This window comes from Amblyomma maculatum, chromosome 9 (genome assembly GCF_055883805.1).
Source record: "Amblyomma maculatum isolate TAMU_Amacu chromosome 9, ASM5588380v1, whole genome shotgun sequence".
Classification (NCBI taxonomy): Eukaryota; Metazoa; Arthropoda; class Arachnida; order Ixodida; family Ixodidae; genus Amblyomma; species Amblyomma maculatum.
In genome coordinates, this window is record NC_139352.1 from 95463400 (window position 1) to 95480425 (window position 17026).

Below are 17026 nucleotides of genomic sequence, written 5' to 3' on the forward strand. Positions count from 1 at the left end.
TGCCGTGAGGAAGGGTGCACCATTTTCGCTCTTTCCCCTTCGAAATTTACTACCAGTTCGTAATTAATTTGTATTCTTATTAGCAGAAATTTCTTGTCCACATATTTGTCGCTTACATATGCGGTCGATCCCGCTCGTTCTAATTATTCGCTTTAAAGTGACCGTACGACTTTATCTATTTTTCCTGGAATGCTTTTTTTTTTCTTCACAAAAATCAACTGGCTTCCCAAAAACAGAACCAACTGCACCTGCCTCCTACTTAGTTCCTCCATTGCTAACCCCAAACAAAGCTGCATGGTTGGATTCAAACCAGTTCAAATCTTCACAAACGCTCAGATGTCGTTGACCTAGCCATAATGGTCGCGGTAATGCGCTCGTCAACAAGCTGACGCTACAAATTCGAAACAATGTTCAGGCACGTGCTTTGAGGAGGACCAACAGGCAGGAAGTTGCAACCGTCATGTCGATCTTGCTTCAGTGGCTAGCCGCTGTCCTGCTCATCTCCATCGGACATGCCGCGTCCAGGACGCGGTACGACTACGACGCCGGCAGCCCGAGTACGGCGACGACGCTACGCGAGGGCCTCCTCTACGCCAGACCCCGCGGCTTCAGGGACGAGCTGGTAATCTACTGCTACCCTGGCGATCCCGTCGGCTACCTGGCGATCTTCAAGTCCGTCTACATAGAGTTCAGGCACGTGCCCGAGCTCTACAAGCTCTTCGAGGGTCCTGATGAGGCGTCGGTGCGCGCCCAGTTCGACGCGCATTTGGCGAGCTGGGTGCCGCTTCTGCCCTGGAAACAGTCGACCATATCGTTGTCGGCGTTCCGGCCGCACTGCATCGGGATCGCGTCCGAGGACGACTACCGCTTCGAGCTGGTGGTGCGCCAGGCCAACTACTGGCGCGTCCTGCAGTTCGCCGTGTCGGCGCTGCTGTTCTTCAGCGTGCCGACGTTATGCCGCAACGCACTTGTCTTCTACTCGTGCGGTGTCGCGGTGGGTGTGCTGGCCTCCCTGCTAATCGCCGTGTTTGTCGTAAGCCGCCTGCTGCCCCGGCGCGCCGCCGGCTACTCCGTCGTCTTCTTCGGATGGTCCCTGGTACTTTACCTGCTGCAGCTTCTCTGGTCTAATGTCTATCAGGTGCGTGTGGATGTATGGGTGTCTGGTCCGTGGAAGTGCGCCTCTCATCGGCGGCCAACGATTGTGGAAACGTGATGACCGGATGTTGCGGTCTCTGGTGTAACCTTTACTTTGTACTTATGTGCGTTGCTTGCTAGTGCACTATCCTTGCACATGCGACAACATTATCATGCGGGTCAACCGCGTTCCCGTAGGGGTTTTAAATATTGGATGTACTACAGTCGTAATCTTTATGAAAGGGAACACTCATAGTTTCCTCTTTCTTCGTCATCCCTCATCTCATTCCCTCTCATCTCTCAATTTCATCCCTTTCCCATTTCTTGTCTTGGACACCTCGGGCCCCAGGTCAGGGTCAGCAAGCCGTCCTGGTGTGGGCAGTACTGCCTTTTGCTACCCATGCATGCCTGGGCCACCCGCCATGAATGCTATATAAAGTATTATTATTATTAATATGCGAGTGCATGGCAGATAGCCTTGTCCAGAACAAGTGCTGAAGCATGGCGGCGACTTTGGAAATGGAGAGAGGGTTGCAGTTCCATCTGCTGGCCGCACTCCATTCACTGCGAGCAACGTTTGCATCGGCAGGTAAAAATCAGAGCAGTGTCGTGCTGTTATCAACTAATATCACCACTTGCTTGGCGTAACATCATGACAATGGCTGATCGCGATGAAAGGACTCGTGTTTTTGACGCTCGGCAGTAAAAAAAGAAACAGAGCACCGATTTGCCGCTTGCGGCACACTTGGCATCCTTAAAAGAGAAGCACGCTAAATTTGTTTTAGTACTCGAGAAGCTGGCATCCTGCATTTCGCACCATTCCGAGATGACTGCTAGCATTTCAACTAAACAGACGCCTTCAAAGCAGCAGGTGACAGAAGCTAAAACAAATAAACCCTCTCAGTGCTTTGTCATATTTGTTGTTTTTCATATCCATTTCTTTGTTTCGTTTTTTATTGCAAGCGTGACACCATTTCACGGCACCACAACACTGCACTGATTTTTAGTTGCCGATGCAAAAGTTGGCATAGTGCCCAAGGTGTGGCCAGCGAACGGAACAGCACTGCTCTCCACTTCATTTTCAATGCTGCGTCTTTAGTTGTGAACGAGGCTTTTTGCATGTGCAAGCGCGTTCCCTTTTATAAAGCTCATGACTGTACGTCTCGTTGCAAAAGCAATGGCCATGCACTAATGGTTAGAATAACCGAGCGGTAGAATAGAGCGGAGGTACTCGATCATGCCACCAACCAGGACCACATTGTCATGTGATAGGCGGCATACTGACTGTTGCAACGCTACATGCAAACTGCAGAATGCTTTTCTTGATTAAACTGGCCATTTATTCACTCAAAAATTTGGCACGTGGCCATCTACGACTTTCAGTATCACTTTTCAACATCATCATTTAATAACTTTAAGGGCCCGCTTCGTGGTAATAAATGAAGCAAGTGGGAGGTGGGGAGAGGCAAATACAGAATAGTTACAGAAACAAAAGGTCGGTGTAAACAAAACAGATTACAGAACCATACACTTAGCAAATAACAATTCAGTCAAGAAGGTGGCTTATCAACATTACCTTAAACCTGGAAGCATCATACTCGTTAGCAAGTGGTTTGGGCAATTGGGCACATATTTAGAGCTTGCATAATTTTCAGAAATGTTATTTTCGCCCTTCGAGTCATCTTATTAGTGGAAACACTGGAACTGAACGTCAGTATGGTTGCCACCACTTCCAGTCCCGGCATTTCCGCCAATCTGATGAGTGCGAAAACGGGGAAAACGGCACTTCAGAAAATAATGCGAAATCTGGTTAAGGGCCCAGGTTCCACTCCTCAGTTGTGGTAGGGAGAAAGAATTATATTAATAAGTGTTAGTGCAACCATGAATTCGTTGAATGCTATTATTAGACAGGTGGCATGATGTTTGGATGGTAGGAGTTATAAATGAGCTACATAGTGCGGTGAATATAGCTTATGGAACTAAGGCGCGCAACCCTGGGCATGCGAGTTAAGGTAGTGAGGCCAAGAGTTATATTCACGTCCCAGTTTTCAGATGTTAGATGACGTAAAAAGGGTCTTCTAATGAAACTGTGTGTGATGCGTCGGCTCTGATCTTTATGTTATGATTTACCCAAGTGAATTTGTTATTGATTGTGATCCTAAGGTAGTGGTGAGATTCTGCCTGTGGTAAGTCTTCTGAAAGTAAAGAGTATGGGTATGTGAATTTAGAATGCTTGCATGAAACTTGCATATATCTGCACTTCTTAGTAATAAATCTCATCTATGGTGTGCAGAAGCTTTCAATGAGCTTTAGGTCATTTTGGAGAGCAGCCTGGTCTTTAACAGTTATATGTCGGTAAATTACGCAGTCTGCAAAAAGCTGAATGGTCAATAAGATGGCAGAAGGGAAGTCATTAATGAAAATCAAGGAAATAACTATACCTAGCATGTATCGCTGCAGTTCCTTATCACTTGGTTTATTTTTTCCAATTGCTAGGTATTGACCTACTAGCAGGAGATAAATCAAATATTATTTTAAGGTATGACAAGGTATAATTTTTGTAGCTTTCAGTATCTTAGCAGTGTGTCACCGGGCTCCATGGCACTAGATATATGCAGTTTGTCTTATCAGTATGCAAATGCCTCCAGTAGTGATGCTTATAGAGGCCATCTCTAGGAAGTTTAAACTTGGTAAGGTTGGTGTGTTCAAGGCAAACTCATGAATGAAGACCAATAAAGATGATTCATGACTTCTAATCGAAGTTTTGGAGGTACATTTGGACTGTTTGGATATGAAAGTGCAATACAATGCGAATTGCTGGAGTTTGGTGATAAAAGTCTGCAGAATTTCTTTGGGTTAGTTTGTAAGATGCTGTGCTAGTCATTGTGAAAAAATTATTTAACTGTGGGGTCTCTGATGTGTATAGATGTGTATATTCCTGTAAAGATGTGAAATACTTTTCCCACTTTAAAATTAATGCAGTTTCCTTAGCCTCGAAAATGCCCCCCCCCCCCCCCTTTTTTTTTTTTTTTGGAGAAAGCCTGCTTACAGGGCTTGAATTCGAGGACTTGGTAGAATCTCCACAAATGCTTATCAGTTGGACGTAAGTGTTGACCAGCTGTACAATCTTATTCTTAAAAGTCGAGCCAGTTGTGTTTGATATTCCTACTGGGAGCAGATTATTGAAAGTCAAGAAAAGAAGTCCTTAAGCTTGGAGATAATACAAACGTAGTCAACAGACCATTACTGGAGAGGAAAAAGAAGGGATAAGTAGAAAACAGCAGTGTTGTGGTGACTGGAACAGTCGATGCATGATAGCAACTGGATAAACTCGGTTCTGGACATACAAAGTAAATCAGAAGTGTTACTACTATGAGTAGAAACATTAACTACTTGGCTGAGGTTGAAAGTGAGGACCATGTCAAGAAAATTTTTTGACTGATGATAAAATGAACACAAGTTTTTCAAATTGATATCTGGGAAATTAAAGTCCTTACATAGGATGTATATAGCATAAGGAAAGCAAGCGCTATGATCATATTCAGTAATAATTCAGTAACAAATGAGGTGCCACTGTCAGGAATGTGGTAACATGCAATTATTAGACCATAAGCTCTACTGCTCCTATTCTTCAAGCTCATTCATCTGTACCTCTCCACACCTTTTGCAAAAACAAAATGCAAAACTTTTGTTTCACGATTTTATAGCATATTGTTTAAAAAAAGCAAGATAGTAGACTTACACGATCACACACTGTTGTAGTTGCCGTTTTTCACTCTGTGCTTTTGGTACAGAGCAGTGCCCTAATTCCTTCCTATCGTGCCATCAATGCAGGTGCTGTCCGAATATAAGAGCATTCTAGCTGGCTACATTGCATTCACCGCACTCTTGAGCTTTGCCATCTGTTACCGCGTCGGCCCACCAACAAACGCACGCACGCTCGACCTGATCCAGTGGTCCCTACAGCTCTTGGCGCTGGCGGGAGTGCTCACAGCCTCGGAGGTGCGCGAGGCGATGGGTGCCGCCGTGCTTGCCATGCTGATTGCCTACAACTTCCCACCCCTGTGGAAGGCCAAGCTGCGCACGTGGTGGCAGACACGGGTGCGCCGGCCCAAGGTGGTGCTCCTGACTGAGGAAGAGTACATCCTACAAGGTGATGTCGAGACGCGCAAGGCACTAGATTCCCTGCGCGGGTACTGCAGCAGCCCCGACTGCAAGACGTGGCAAGTGGTGACCCGCCTCAGGGACCCCGTGCGCTTTGCCAAGTTTGTGCAAGGACAGTCGCACCTGGCCGACGAGGAAGTGCTGCTCTACGAGCTGGACTCGTCCGATCCAACACCTAATGATGATGACAGCCTGATGACGGAGGACAGTGATAGGGAGCAGCCTTCTTTCACAGAGCTTGCAGGTGGGCCGAGCGCACCATACTCAAGGTAGCCACTCATCTTGGCGACATCGGTGAATTAAGATCCCTATAAACTAGTACTACTTGTTCAAGAAGCTTGTCAGGACTAAGCATGAGCTGGACTCATCAGATCCCTTTATGTGACTGCGTGATGGTGGCTGGTAACTGTGGTTTACAGAACTCCCTGTGCCTGAGTTGCCTCGATGACCGTGGTGTAAATAGTTCTGCGTCGTGCAGTTTTAATTAATATAGCTCCTTTCCAAGGAGGCTTTTGCTGATCCATGCACACAAAAGGATGCGTGCAGTTGAAAAAGTAAAAGTGGTGGTTTATTTGTGCTGCAAGGAACAGTTTTAATTCCTATGGACAGGTCCTAATAGCATATCACACTTCTTTTCATTATGTGACATAGATGTTGGCTAACATTCTCAGGGGTGGAACTGTTGCGCTAGTTGCCAAACACTGCCAAGAGGCAAATTTTGTTGTGTACTGCTACGAAGTTTATAAATTTCATTCACTTTTGCTCGTCTACAGAAAAGAGTCATTCAAGAACATTAGCAAGAGCGAAAGCTGAAGCAGGCACTTTAATATAGTGGCTGTGCGGTAGCAGAATGGAAATGCTTCAAATTTCGTATACTTTTTGAGTAGAACCTGCTGTTTCGTTTGAGTCATGTCGTGATGAATGTTTTTCATTTAAACTAGTGGACAAATATCCAGGAATCATGGATTTTCTGCTCGCCTAAACTCGGGGTCAAAAAATGTACCAATATCTAATCAGTGCTCACTAAAGCTTTTAGTTTCACGATCCTGCATTTGGTACTTAAGTGAACCTGTGCTTTCTTCAAGCGTCAGACCGTCATGACTCCACCAACTGGTACGCGTTGGTGACGTGCGCTACCTCATACTCATCGACAGACATCAGAAGCTGCCTCATCCGCTCTGCAGTTGTGGATCAGAAAATGGAGGTATAATTACCATGTGGCAGGGTGCCGTGCTGTGCTATGGTGCAGCTGACAGTTGGCCATGAGCACGCTAACGAAGCGTGTGAGCAGGCGCCAGTGCTTCTAACATCTTTGACACCTGTAGTGCGTGTCATGCACGAAAACTGTGAGGCTTGTTGAGGATGGCAAGCCGAGCAAAGTTGCAGCATGCGTGAATTCACGGCGGCAATCTCTCAGAATAGATTAGTAGACTACATAAACAAAAGCCTTGTGAATCCACAGCCATCTCTTGTGGTAAGTAGCTTCACTCTTGTGCCTTCGGTTGTGTGCCTACCTGCTGCTGCTGTGGAACTGCATCAGCAGCAACAATGCAATTCAAGCTGCGCATAAGCGTGCTGAGCATTGGTGGCTTTAGCTGCCTCTGTGAATGACCTTGTGTGTCACGATTATTTTCGTGCGAGATTTAAAATGTCAAAGCTAAAACCTCAAATCAGTTGAGTGTTGTTGGAGGGAGCAGGAAATATTACAACATTTTTTGATCCCATCACCTGGCTCATTGTGGCAGAACCGATGCGGCCATGTCTTGTCCAGAAAGCTACACTTTTCCTCTCTGTGCTTCCCACACAGCCAAATTGCTGCTTCTCGTTTGTTGCACAAGCTGTTACATGTGTTTGACTAACAGTGCACTGTTTGCTAGAGTTCTCTGATGTCATTCACCTCATGGCTTTCTCCAAGCTAAAATCATTGCAGAAAGGCAAAGAATAGCACGTGGAGTATTTAGTTTCAATGAAATCGTTTTTTTATTTTTGTACGTGTTTTCCTTGTCTCGTTATTCTTCACCCTGAGTGAATCTTGTTTCTCATTTGCTGATTTTTTAAGGTGTTTTCTAAAGAAGCAACATTTTAATGGTGGCATTTGGGTTTAGAGTTTTTATTATTTGTTTACTCTGACTGTGGTGAACATCCGAGCTGTAATCCATGTGGAAAAATTTTTGCGACAACTCCCTTTTCTGTGAAGAGCAAGAGGTGAAGTGCTGCAGCAAAATTCATTATTTTGTTTGCCACAAAAGATTTGAAACATTTGCTGGAAAACACCACTACTACAAAAGCTTATCTTGCCTCAAATTTCAATTCCTTCATCTACTAAAATCCGATAAGCATACTATGTTTGAATGGGACAGGACACTGAAATTTAGCCATCTAATATTTTCTTGGTGCAGTGGAAAGTGTTCTATCTGAAGTGGCTAATTTCTCGGAAGTTTTGTTAAAAATGCCATTAAAAATATTGGCTGATTTTTTTATCTCTTAATGCATTCTTATGTATTCCGATGCTCTAAACCATAAGTAGTGACAGTGACTGGGTGTCAACAAAAGTTATGTAGCAAAAACTAATGTAAATCTCACCCTCCGGACAGTGATTAGACATTATTAGTGTACATTGTGTTCATCTCTGCTTTCACACTCAAGGCTGTTACAGCACGGGACCGTTCGCTTCATTGACAAAAGTTTCAGTGGGCCGTGGTCACTGCTTCATCAAAGGAATTCAAAACACTGTGGCGCCATCTAGTGGCAAATGCTAGAGGCATATAGTAGGTGAATCTAGAGGAATGTGAAAGAAAGGGTGAATATTATAGACTGACACACTGGAGAGAGCACAATATATAATAGAACAAGGTGAGCACTCCTAGAAAAACGAGGAACACTGTGGACTTAATAAAAGCAGTCCGTAACAATATTTTCTCAAGATGGGATCACATGGGGTACTACGGAGATAAGGACAGCATTTCACTGCAAGAGGTCATTAGAGTTGTTTTTATGAGATTTTCAATGTTAAATTAGAATTGTAAATCCTTTTTCTTAGATATTGTAGTGCTTAATGTGTACTATCTTTTCCGCCATAATCTCATAACAGTTTGGTCAACATTCTTTTCATTTAACGTTGTGTTTATCATGTCTGTTAGTTACGTGATATTTAGCCATTAAATACAATTTATAAAACTGTTCAGAGAAGTTGTAACAGCATGATTTGCAACAGTAATGTTTAGTTCAACATACTATGCATATTGCTCATACAGTGCAACTTCATCGATTCCAGCTCACTCGATTCAAACTGCTGATTTAGCTGTTGCTTCGTTCCTGGCAGTACTGTATTAAAAATTCATAGCTTATTACAAATTGTTTGTAAATAGAACAGAATTTTGTGCCCCTTCTAGTTCCCATTATCTAGAGTTGGGTGCATCACATATTAGCCAATTTGCGCCAACTTTTTATGCCCTATGCACTGTTCACATTAGTGTTTATATGCCTGTACATTTGCTGTAAAAAGTTTAAGGTGACACCAAAATGGAATACCAGGTCTACTTAGGTTTAAAGTTTGGTGTCTCCTAAGATTATTGCATATAATAGTATTCTATTTTTACCATGAACAGAGCTTGACAGGTGAGAAACAGAAAATGGAAAGTTTTGTAATTCCTCCTGCAAACTCCAGTTACCGCTTCTCATCAAGTAAATCTTTTTATTCAAGCCTCATTGGCTACGCTTTGGTGAAGGCGAAATGCAAGAACACCTGTGTGCTGTGCATTGTCAGCGCACATTAATCCTTTCACTGCCACTCCAGAGATAACTCGAGAGACCACACATACACACTACCCCTGTGTATACTCCTGTTGCCCTTTCAACTTACTACTCCTATGAAAAAAAAATGCAGACATGTTGCATTACCTATGGAGAGGCTATATAAGCACATAAAGCTTGTAGAGTAAATTTTAGACTGTGGATGTTTCTACATCGGCAGCATCATCACCACATCGTTTTGTTGCAGCCATGGCGAGTCAACATTCCGCATGTGTCCGCGCTTTGACGGACGGAAAAATTCAGGAACTGTTGATGACTTGCTGCTCAGATGAAATTGACAATGATGAAGCAGGTCAGCTAGATGGTTTGTCCAGCAAAGACGGCAAGGAAGAGCTCTGCCGCCTACGAATACGAATGAGAAGAGAAAACTGGAAAAGCAGAATAAAAATGTTTACGTGTCCTGCAGAACATCATAGTGTATTACTACCATAAAATTTCCACAGAACTAACATGCAAAAATATACTGCTGGAAGTGTAGAACAGTCAGAAAAAAAACTGCAGAGAGTTTCAAGAGCCCATGGGGGTCTAATTAAGTCCTCTCTTCTCCATAGTAGAGAGGACACCATAGTCCTCTCTACTATGGCATCCTTCGTGGCACATACATTACTTAGGGATTGACTTCCCTTGCACAGTGTTCTCATAGAACAGTATTCTTTGGGCCTAGATGATGTGGTTTCATTGGTGGGGGCCAGCTTGAGCTTTGGTACAAGCTAAGATCGACTTGCACAACAAAAAGCTAGCAACTTTATTAAACGTATGGAAACTTTGACTAAATCCTGATGATTTAGTAATGAAGGCTGAGACTAGAAAGATTTACAGGGGTTGATGAACATCTGTGGTACAGGAGGAGACAGATTAGGTCTGAAGTTCAACAAAAAAAAAAAAAAGGCAGTCATGCGTTTTAATAATGGAAAGAGTGGCAATCATAGGATACACAGAGCCATGCTGTAGGTAGTGGATAAGTACAAGTTTTGGGGTACGGAGAAATAATGAAGGTGAGAGCCTAAAAATTTGTAGTGGCTTCAGGTTGCAGGAATATAGCGGTGATGAAAGTCGGGTACTGTGGGAATTACAGTACGCATGTTGGAAAGGAGTGATGGCTCCTATAGTCTGGCTTTTGCCCGCGCAGCCCTGAATGTGTGTATTATATTGTTGCGGGGCGGCAAGCCGATGATGAAAGGAGACAGAACATGACCGATGGTGATGGTACATTACTTTTAATGAATGATGGCGGACCTAGCGCGAGTGCGCATGCCCACGCCATACCCACGCCATTGTTCGCTTCTTCTTCGCCCGTAACACTGCCCCGCCCGGCGCGCCCGCCCGGGGCCACCGAGCGATCGTCCCGATCGGTGGACGAAGAAGAAGTCAAAGTTGATCAGATTTGTGACATGACGGTGATCTTGTGCGGGCCGGTGAAGAAAGAAGAGGAAGAAGGTAACGGCTTGCCGCCATGATGACCAATGAAGCCTGGCCCAGGAGGCTTTCGTTGAACCGGTCTCCAGGATTTGATGGCTGGGTCCTAGGTACGCATCAAACGGCACAGACGGGGGCGATGTCTTCACGTGTAGTGTTGTATCGGGTCGGTGGGTTCATCTGGTCGGCGTTTCGGGTCGGTCGGAGCCTTCGGCCAGGTCTTTCATGCTCTGTGTCTTGTGATGTGTTGTTGTTTTTGTTGTGGCTGTAGGAAGAGGGAAAAGTATATGCACGGGCCTGCTACTGGCTCTGTAGCTGAGCCACCTCCGCTGCCTCGTGCAGATAGAAGAGAAGAAAGAAAAGGAAGAGGGAAAGAAAGACGCGCGCCGCAACAACAGCCGTCGTCCACCACCAGCGGTGGCGTGTGCAATGACGGCCTAGAACAGATAAAAATTCGGTGCCAGGCTAACCCCCGCCGCAGGCGGCGGTGACCCACCTGTACCAACCGCATCAGGAGAACACTACTAGCACTACCCTCTCAAGTAGGCACTCCCACATCGACCTGACCTTGCACGTGTTCGTGGAGTCTTAGGTCGGTGGGATCTTAAAGTTGGGCTGCTTGCGTTTCTTCGTGTCTTTTGGTCAGGGCGGCGGACTGGGCGGGGGTGGAGAACGGCGATGTGGCGTCGGGTCCAGCAGGCTGGGGAACAGCCAGGTGATCGTCCCAGGAACCCGTTGCCGACGGCGCAAGATGACACAGGGCGCCAAAGCTCCGGGCCAGGATGACGAGTGATGATGATGTACCCCGCGCCTCCAACCAAATGTTGCGGGGCGGCAAGCCGATGATGAAAGGAGACAGAACATGACCGATGGCGATGGTAGATAACGTTCAATGAATAATGGCGGACCTAGCGCGAGCGCGCCTGCCCACGCCATTGTCCGCTTCTTCTTCGCCCGTAACAATATGTCAGAGGTCCAAGCACAGTTGGAAATTTGCCTGGAGTGTATAGGGGGTATCCACGTGACGTCACAGCCGACGTCAGTATGCAGTCGATGCCATATTTGTGTCCTGTTCGGACTAGTACTAGTACGGGGCGGCGGTTAGCTTAGCTGTTCGTGCGCGTCCGTTTGCTCTGCCACTCTGCCTCATGCCAGTACCGTTGTTATGAAAACTCAATCGGTATTATGAGTGACAGTTTGATTTATAAGCAAAGTGTGCGCGATGCGGACAGAGACCTGTACGAAACAAAACTTTGGTACCTACCCGTGTGCAGTCGATATGCGCAACTGCACGGTAAGCGTCGGCCTGTGCCCACGCATAGATATGTGCGACATTCATGAATTCCTTGTCCTACGGACGAGCTTCGTCACAAGAAACCAATCGCAAGCCTACTGACGACTCGAAGAATGCAACTACGTTACAAGCGGCTGGGTTAAGAACCGCGGTTGAAGCAGACGAACTCGCTCTTTGTGTAATTACGTGCGTGCCGTCCAACGTTTATACCAACTAAACCGCTGAGTTTTTGTAGCTGATATTCTGCATAGAAATGGCATTTGGTAGTCAGTATCTTTTATACAAAGCTTGTTTGGTGTACTTGCCTCAACTGATCAGAAGAAGTCGGATGTTTGCATCGTCTGTGGCGGTAAGGAAGCAAAAGAAACCGCTGCCACAGGCCACAGCGATGACACCGGTGGCGCCACCTTGTTGCCTAGTGGGCTCGAAATATCTTTTTGCAACAAAACTCTTGAAATACAGCGCAGTTTTGGCCAAGCTAAACTTGATTTGTTATTAGAGATAAATAAGTTTGCAAAGTTCTTCAAACCTTCTGCAAACAACTCTGCCCGCCTACGTTCCTTCGCCGAATCTGCATGCGGTCTGCTTTGATTAGCAGACGACACAGACGATGCGAACATCCGACTTCTTCTGATCGAATGAGGCAAGCACGACAAACACAAAGTTTAGCGAGCCGTCTTTGAAGGATTTTATTGCAGCAAAACACGGCGAGGAGGTGTTGGCGGCGCGCCGCATGCATGCGCATGACTAGAAGCGATACCGCGCTGCTCTTTTACCGGGAATGTGTCTTCCGAGTACGTGAAGAACAGTCGTGCACGAACAGTGACAAGAGCTGGCTGTTGGGGCACATCCGGAAGATTCTAGCCCAGCCCATTTTGACATACATTTCTCATATTCCATGATACTTGTGCGGTTGAGCCGTGCCAGCCATACGTGACGTCGCATCTCGGTGAGGTATCTCGTTTGGGTGGAGTTCGTGTGTACAGGGTTTTGAATATTTGGGGGCTGGGATTTAAAACATTTCTATGCAAAATCTACTACACCATTCGAGCTGAAATAACGTTCACAAAGTAGCAAAATATCGTCTACGTTATCTGATAAGTGATTCAACATCGGTACTTGCCTAGATTTTCCGAAATCGAGAAAAAACTGCTCTCGGCGGCGTGCACAATTTTCGCAGAAGAGAGTCGAAAAGCTATTTTAACATGGTGCGTCATCTGTCGGGCAGCGAGGCAAGCGCGCCAACGGCCGGGATGGAGCTTGTCTCACTGCTCGACAGATGGCGCATTATGTTAAAATAGCTTTTCGACTGTCTTCTGCGAAAATTGTGCACGCCACCGAGAGCAGTTTTTTCTCGATTTCGAGAAATCTAGGCAAGTACCGATGTTGAATCACTTATGAGATAACGTAGACCATATTTTGCTACTTTGTGAACGTAATTTCAGCTCGAATGGGGTTGTAGATTTTGCATAGGATTTTTTTAAAACCCAGCCCCCAAATATTCAAAACCCTACTTCCGGAACCTTAAAATGCCGAGGTCGTTCGCGCAGCTCTTCAGCTTCCTTTGTTTACACTGTGCGCGCGTCTCTTACAGTCTACGATAGCTCAATCAACAACATATTGCTGCGGATGCCAGTGATTGTAGAACCGCACGACAGCACTTGATACGTACGTTCGCCTTATTCGTTCCGTGGACACAAAAATGGCCGACTGCGCCTCAATTACCCACAATGCACTGCGCACAGCGCGTCAGTGAATACCCCCTATAGGCTTGCATGCTTATGAAGCACATTGAGATACGACAAATCGAGGTAAAGTGACTTCATTCGAGGGCAGGAAGTGTATAGCTATGTAGCATTGAAAGAGATGGGAAAAGTATGCTAAGAAATTTTTCATAATAACCCTCTACATGAGGAATATGTTGGCACAAAGTGGAGAATACACTGTAACCTTATCAAAAGTCTTAAAATTTGCAATTTAATTTTTTTTTTTTTTTTTTTTTTTTAACTGGCCGAGGGCGCCGTCCCTACAAGGTCTTCTCGCAAAGTCAGACAGGCCGGAAATCCGGACTTGCCGTGGGACTGCAGTGATCTCTGAGCAGTGAACTTCATCAGTGACAGTGAACCTTTACGTCTTTCGACACGCTGGCTTAAAGCGTTTCGCACTTGAAACAAGGCTTTTCTGAGTTTTCGCGTGTGCAGGACACGACTCGTTTTCAGTTTTGAACCCCGTGAAACACGGTAACTCGAACCACCTTTGCAGGCTGAAGTGTTCGAAACTATTTTTGCCCCAGAGGGAGCGCAGCGGGGTTTGCGGAGCCTCTTCCAAGCGCACACCCCTGTGAGAGCCGGGCGCCAGGCCGGGGGACGCTTGTACCCATTTTTACCGGTGGGTGTCCGGCTGGTCCCTATTCGTAAACACCTGAATTTTAACTGTCTAACTTGAAGCGCCGTCTTTCTTTTTTTTTTTTTTTTTTTTTTTTTTTTTTTTTTTTTTTTTTTTATAAGCGGTGTGAACCAGGCATAGAGTTATTACAAAGAACCAAGATCAGGACCATAGTATAGTGCTCTAGAATATTGGGCAGTGTGACGACCGGCGCCGGAGAGCGGGCCGCTTTTGCGATGACAAGAACCGATTCCCGCGAGAGGGCGCGACGTGCAACAGGGGTGCCACGTTCGCCGCTCGGCGCGTAGCGGCCGCGGGATAGCGGGGGTACAGAGGAGTGTTGCGGTTCTCTTTGGAGCAATTTTCAGACGCTAATAATAAAGAGGCTACTTATTCCAGGTGCTTAAACTGATCCCTGCCATTCTTTTACGTCTATCGGGAGACATCGTGACATCGTGCACGCTTGGGTAGTCCTTCGGAGCAGCGCGCGATGTTTGAATCGCTATCTGAAACTCAACATTTCTTCCTGCAGACAGTTACATATCGTCCAGATGAGCAATTTGTACTTAATGTTTGCAATGAAGCGTGGTGTTTTGCATTCGTTCTTCCCGTAAGGGAATAAAGGCTGCTGCCCAGGAGTGGTATTAACACGCGGAGAAAAACAGTGTACATGCGAATCAAAGCTTGTGCTTCGTAAGGCCTCTTTAGGAACACCTATTTTTTACAAACCTTATTTACGAACACCTGCTTACATTTTGCAGCTTGCGCTTATTAATACATAACAACGTTTATCTTAAATCGCCAGTAATAATATATCTCTTTAATAGGTGCTCTTTATGTGCCCTAATCACCGCTTATAGAAATTACAAATACAGAGTGCGAGCAAAACACATTTATTCACTACCGTACTAATTTAAAGCACTGTGGTATTTACCGGCAAAAAAAAAATAAATAAACAAGGTATACGCGACTCAAGCATTTATTTTTTGTTCGTGATTAACAATTACTTATATCGCGGACATTTGTTTGCGTGCCACTAACCAAAGGGTGAACCAGCTGCTTAGATGAAAAAAAAAAAAAAAAGTCAAGTACAGCTAGGGCATTACTTCAACTAAAATATGAAAAATTAAACCCGTCACATACGTAATACGTTCATAGTGGGCACTTGAGTGCGGACGCTTTACTGGCATCAAATGGTACAGAGCAAACAAACAAAATTAAAGCACTGATAATTGCGCGTCGAATTGGCAGGTATGATGCAGTTCTTGGCGCGCACCGAGAGAAAGCGGAAAAATGCGAAAAAGATGACGAGCACCTAACGAGTACCTAATATGAGTAATCGACTGGATATACTTGCAACTACTGCTTACCAGACTATATATAATCGGGCTACTTGCCGCGGATGCTCTTTGCAGTACTAACCAGACTATAATTGTTAACAAGGTTGATATTACACGTGAAATACTTCCAAGGGAATTTAATTATTTTCCCTTTGGGAACTCTTGTCGTGATTCGCTTACTTCGGAAAGAGCGAAGCCAAACACATTAAATTTCATGGCTTCAAGTGGGAGCATTTCTGGAGCTCCAAGTAGGTAAACGTTTTGAACCTTCACATTTTACGGGAAGTTTGCAAAATCTGAAGTGCAAAGCAGTCGAAAAGGACCGTGCATCCGAGCCAAATGTTTGAGTAAAGTGCGACCTAGTTTCGAACCTATGGCGCTATTTTTGTTCGTGGTGAGAAACCGTGCCAGCCTCTCTTTCGCAGAAGGATGATCTACCGGAAGCGAATTAAGCGTACCCTATAGCCTCTGCGTCCTTTATTTTCCGTCGTTATTTCTTTTTCAAAGCTATTCTCTTTTTTTGTATGTACATAAAACAGGACTAGAGCGATCTTCTGGAGGCAATGACTTGCATATTACCGGTGGCTTGCGCACCCTAGAATGAAAACATTTTCTGGAACAATTAGGTCATTGTTAAACTATAACGCATTGAGATTAAATGTTTTAAGTATAGCGCACATCTCTGGATATTTATAAAGCTACCCGTTACAACAATGTTTCAGCTTATGGAGAGAAAAGAAAATGGTGTGTTCTTATATTAGTGTACAGTTTCACGAATTGTTGTCTCTTAAATTTCGACGCTTATATCTTTATACGCGTTCGATTGCAGCCTGTTTGTGCACTGCTTTCCTCTTCCCGGGCCTTCATTTGGTTCTTATGCTGGGTTGTTTCCTCCTTTTTTTTATTGTTTTTAATATCTCCATTTTTCTTCGTCTTTAGCTGCCTGCTTTCTTCGTCGTGCGTTTGCCGTGCCGCACGAATATTCTGAACCTTTATTCACATTCGCGGTCGCTCTTTTCACGGCGCTGCATGCCTTCTACCAACCCCTTTCTCCCTCCCTGGTAGGCGACACGTTTCTTTTTATTTTCCTGTGAAACCTTTACCTCCCACTTCTTCCACCTTTCCTGACCCACTGTGTTCCGTTATTCAGTAGCCAGTTGGCGTGGTGTCGTTGGTTTTTCATGTCCTTACTTTACTGTATCTCTACCTCCATGCGGGGTAGTCCACATTTAATTCATATCCAACTGAATGCCGAATTCTCTAGTGGCTTCAGTGACGTGCTGTAGTCGGCATAGTTGGCATGAAAAACAACGGAATATACTATTTTGGACTGTTTTGATAATGGGGTTACTGTGACCAGTTTTAGACAGCGCTCAAACGCACGTGTTGTATGTTTCACTTCTTCATACATCCTGCCTCCACACAGCCCTCTTTTCAAAACGACTACATTTCTGGACGTGAATTAGGTGCTTTAGGAATG

General features: G+C 45.1%; 1 protein-coding gene across 1 annotated transcript; it reads left to right on the forward strand.

Annotated features, from left to right (window-relative positions):
• Positions 1-218: 218 nt before the first annotated feature.
• On the forward strand, positions 219-9511 carry LOC146179778 (nuclear envelope integral membrane protein-like). Its single transcript, XM_084579336.1, has 2 exons — positions 219-1138; positions 4969-9511. Exons 1-2 carry the CDS (start codon positions 461-463, stop codon positions 5569-5571), a joined length of 1281 nt encoding a protein of 426 aa, XP_084435462.1. The 5' UTR covers positions 219-460; the 3' UTR covers positions 5572-9511.
• The last annotated feature ends 7515 nt before the right edge of the window (positions 9512-17026 follow it).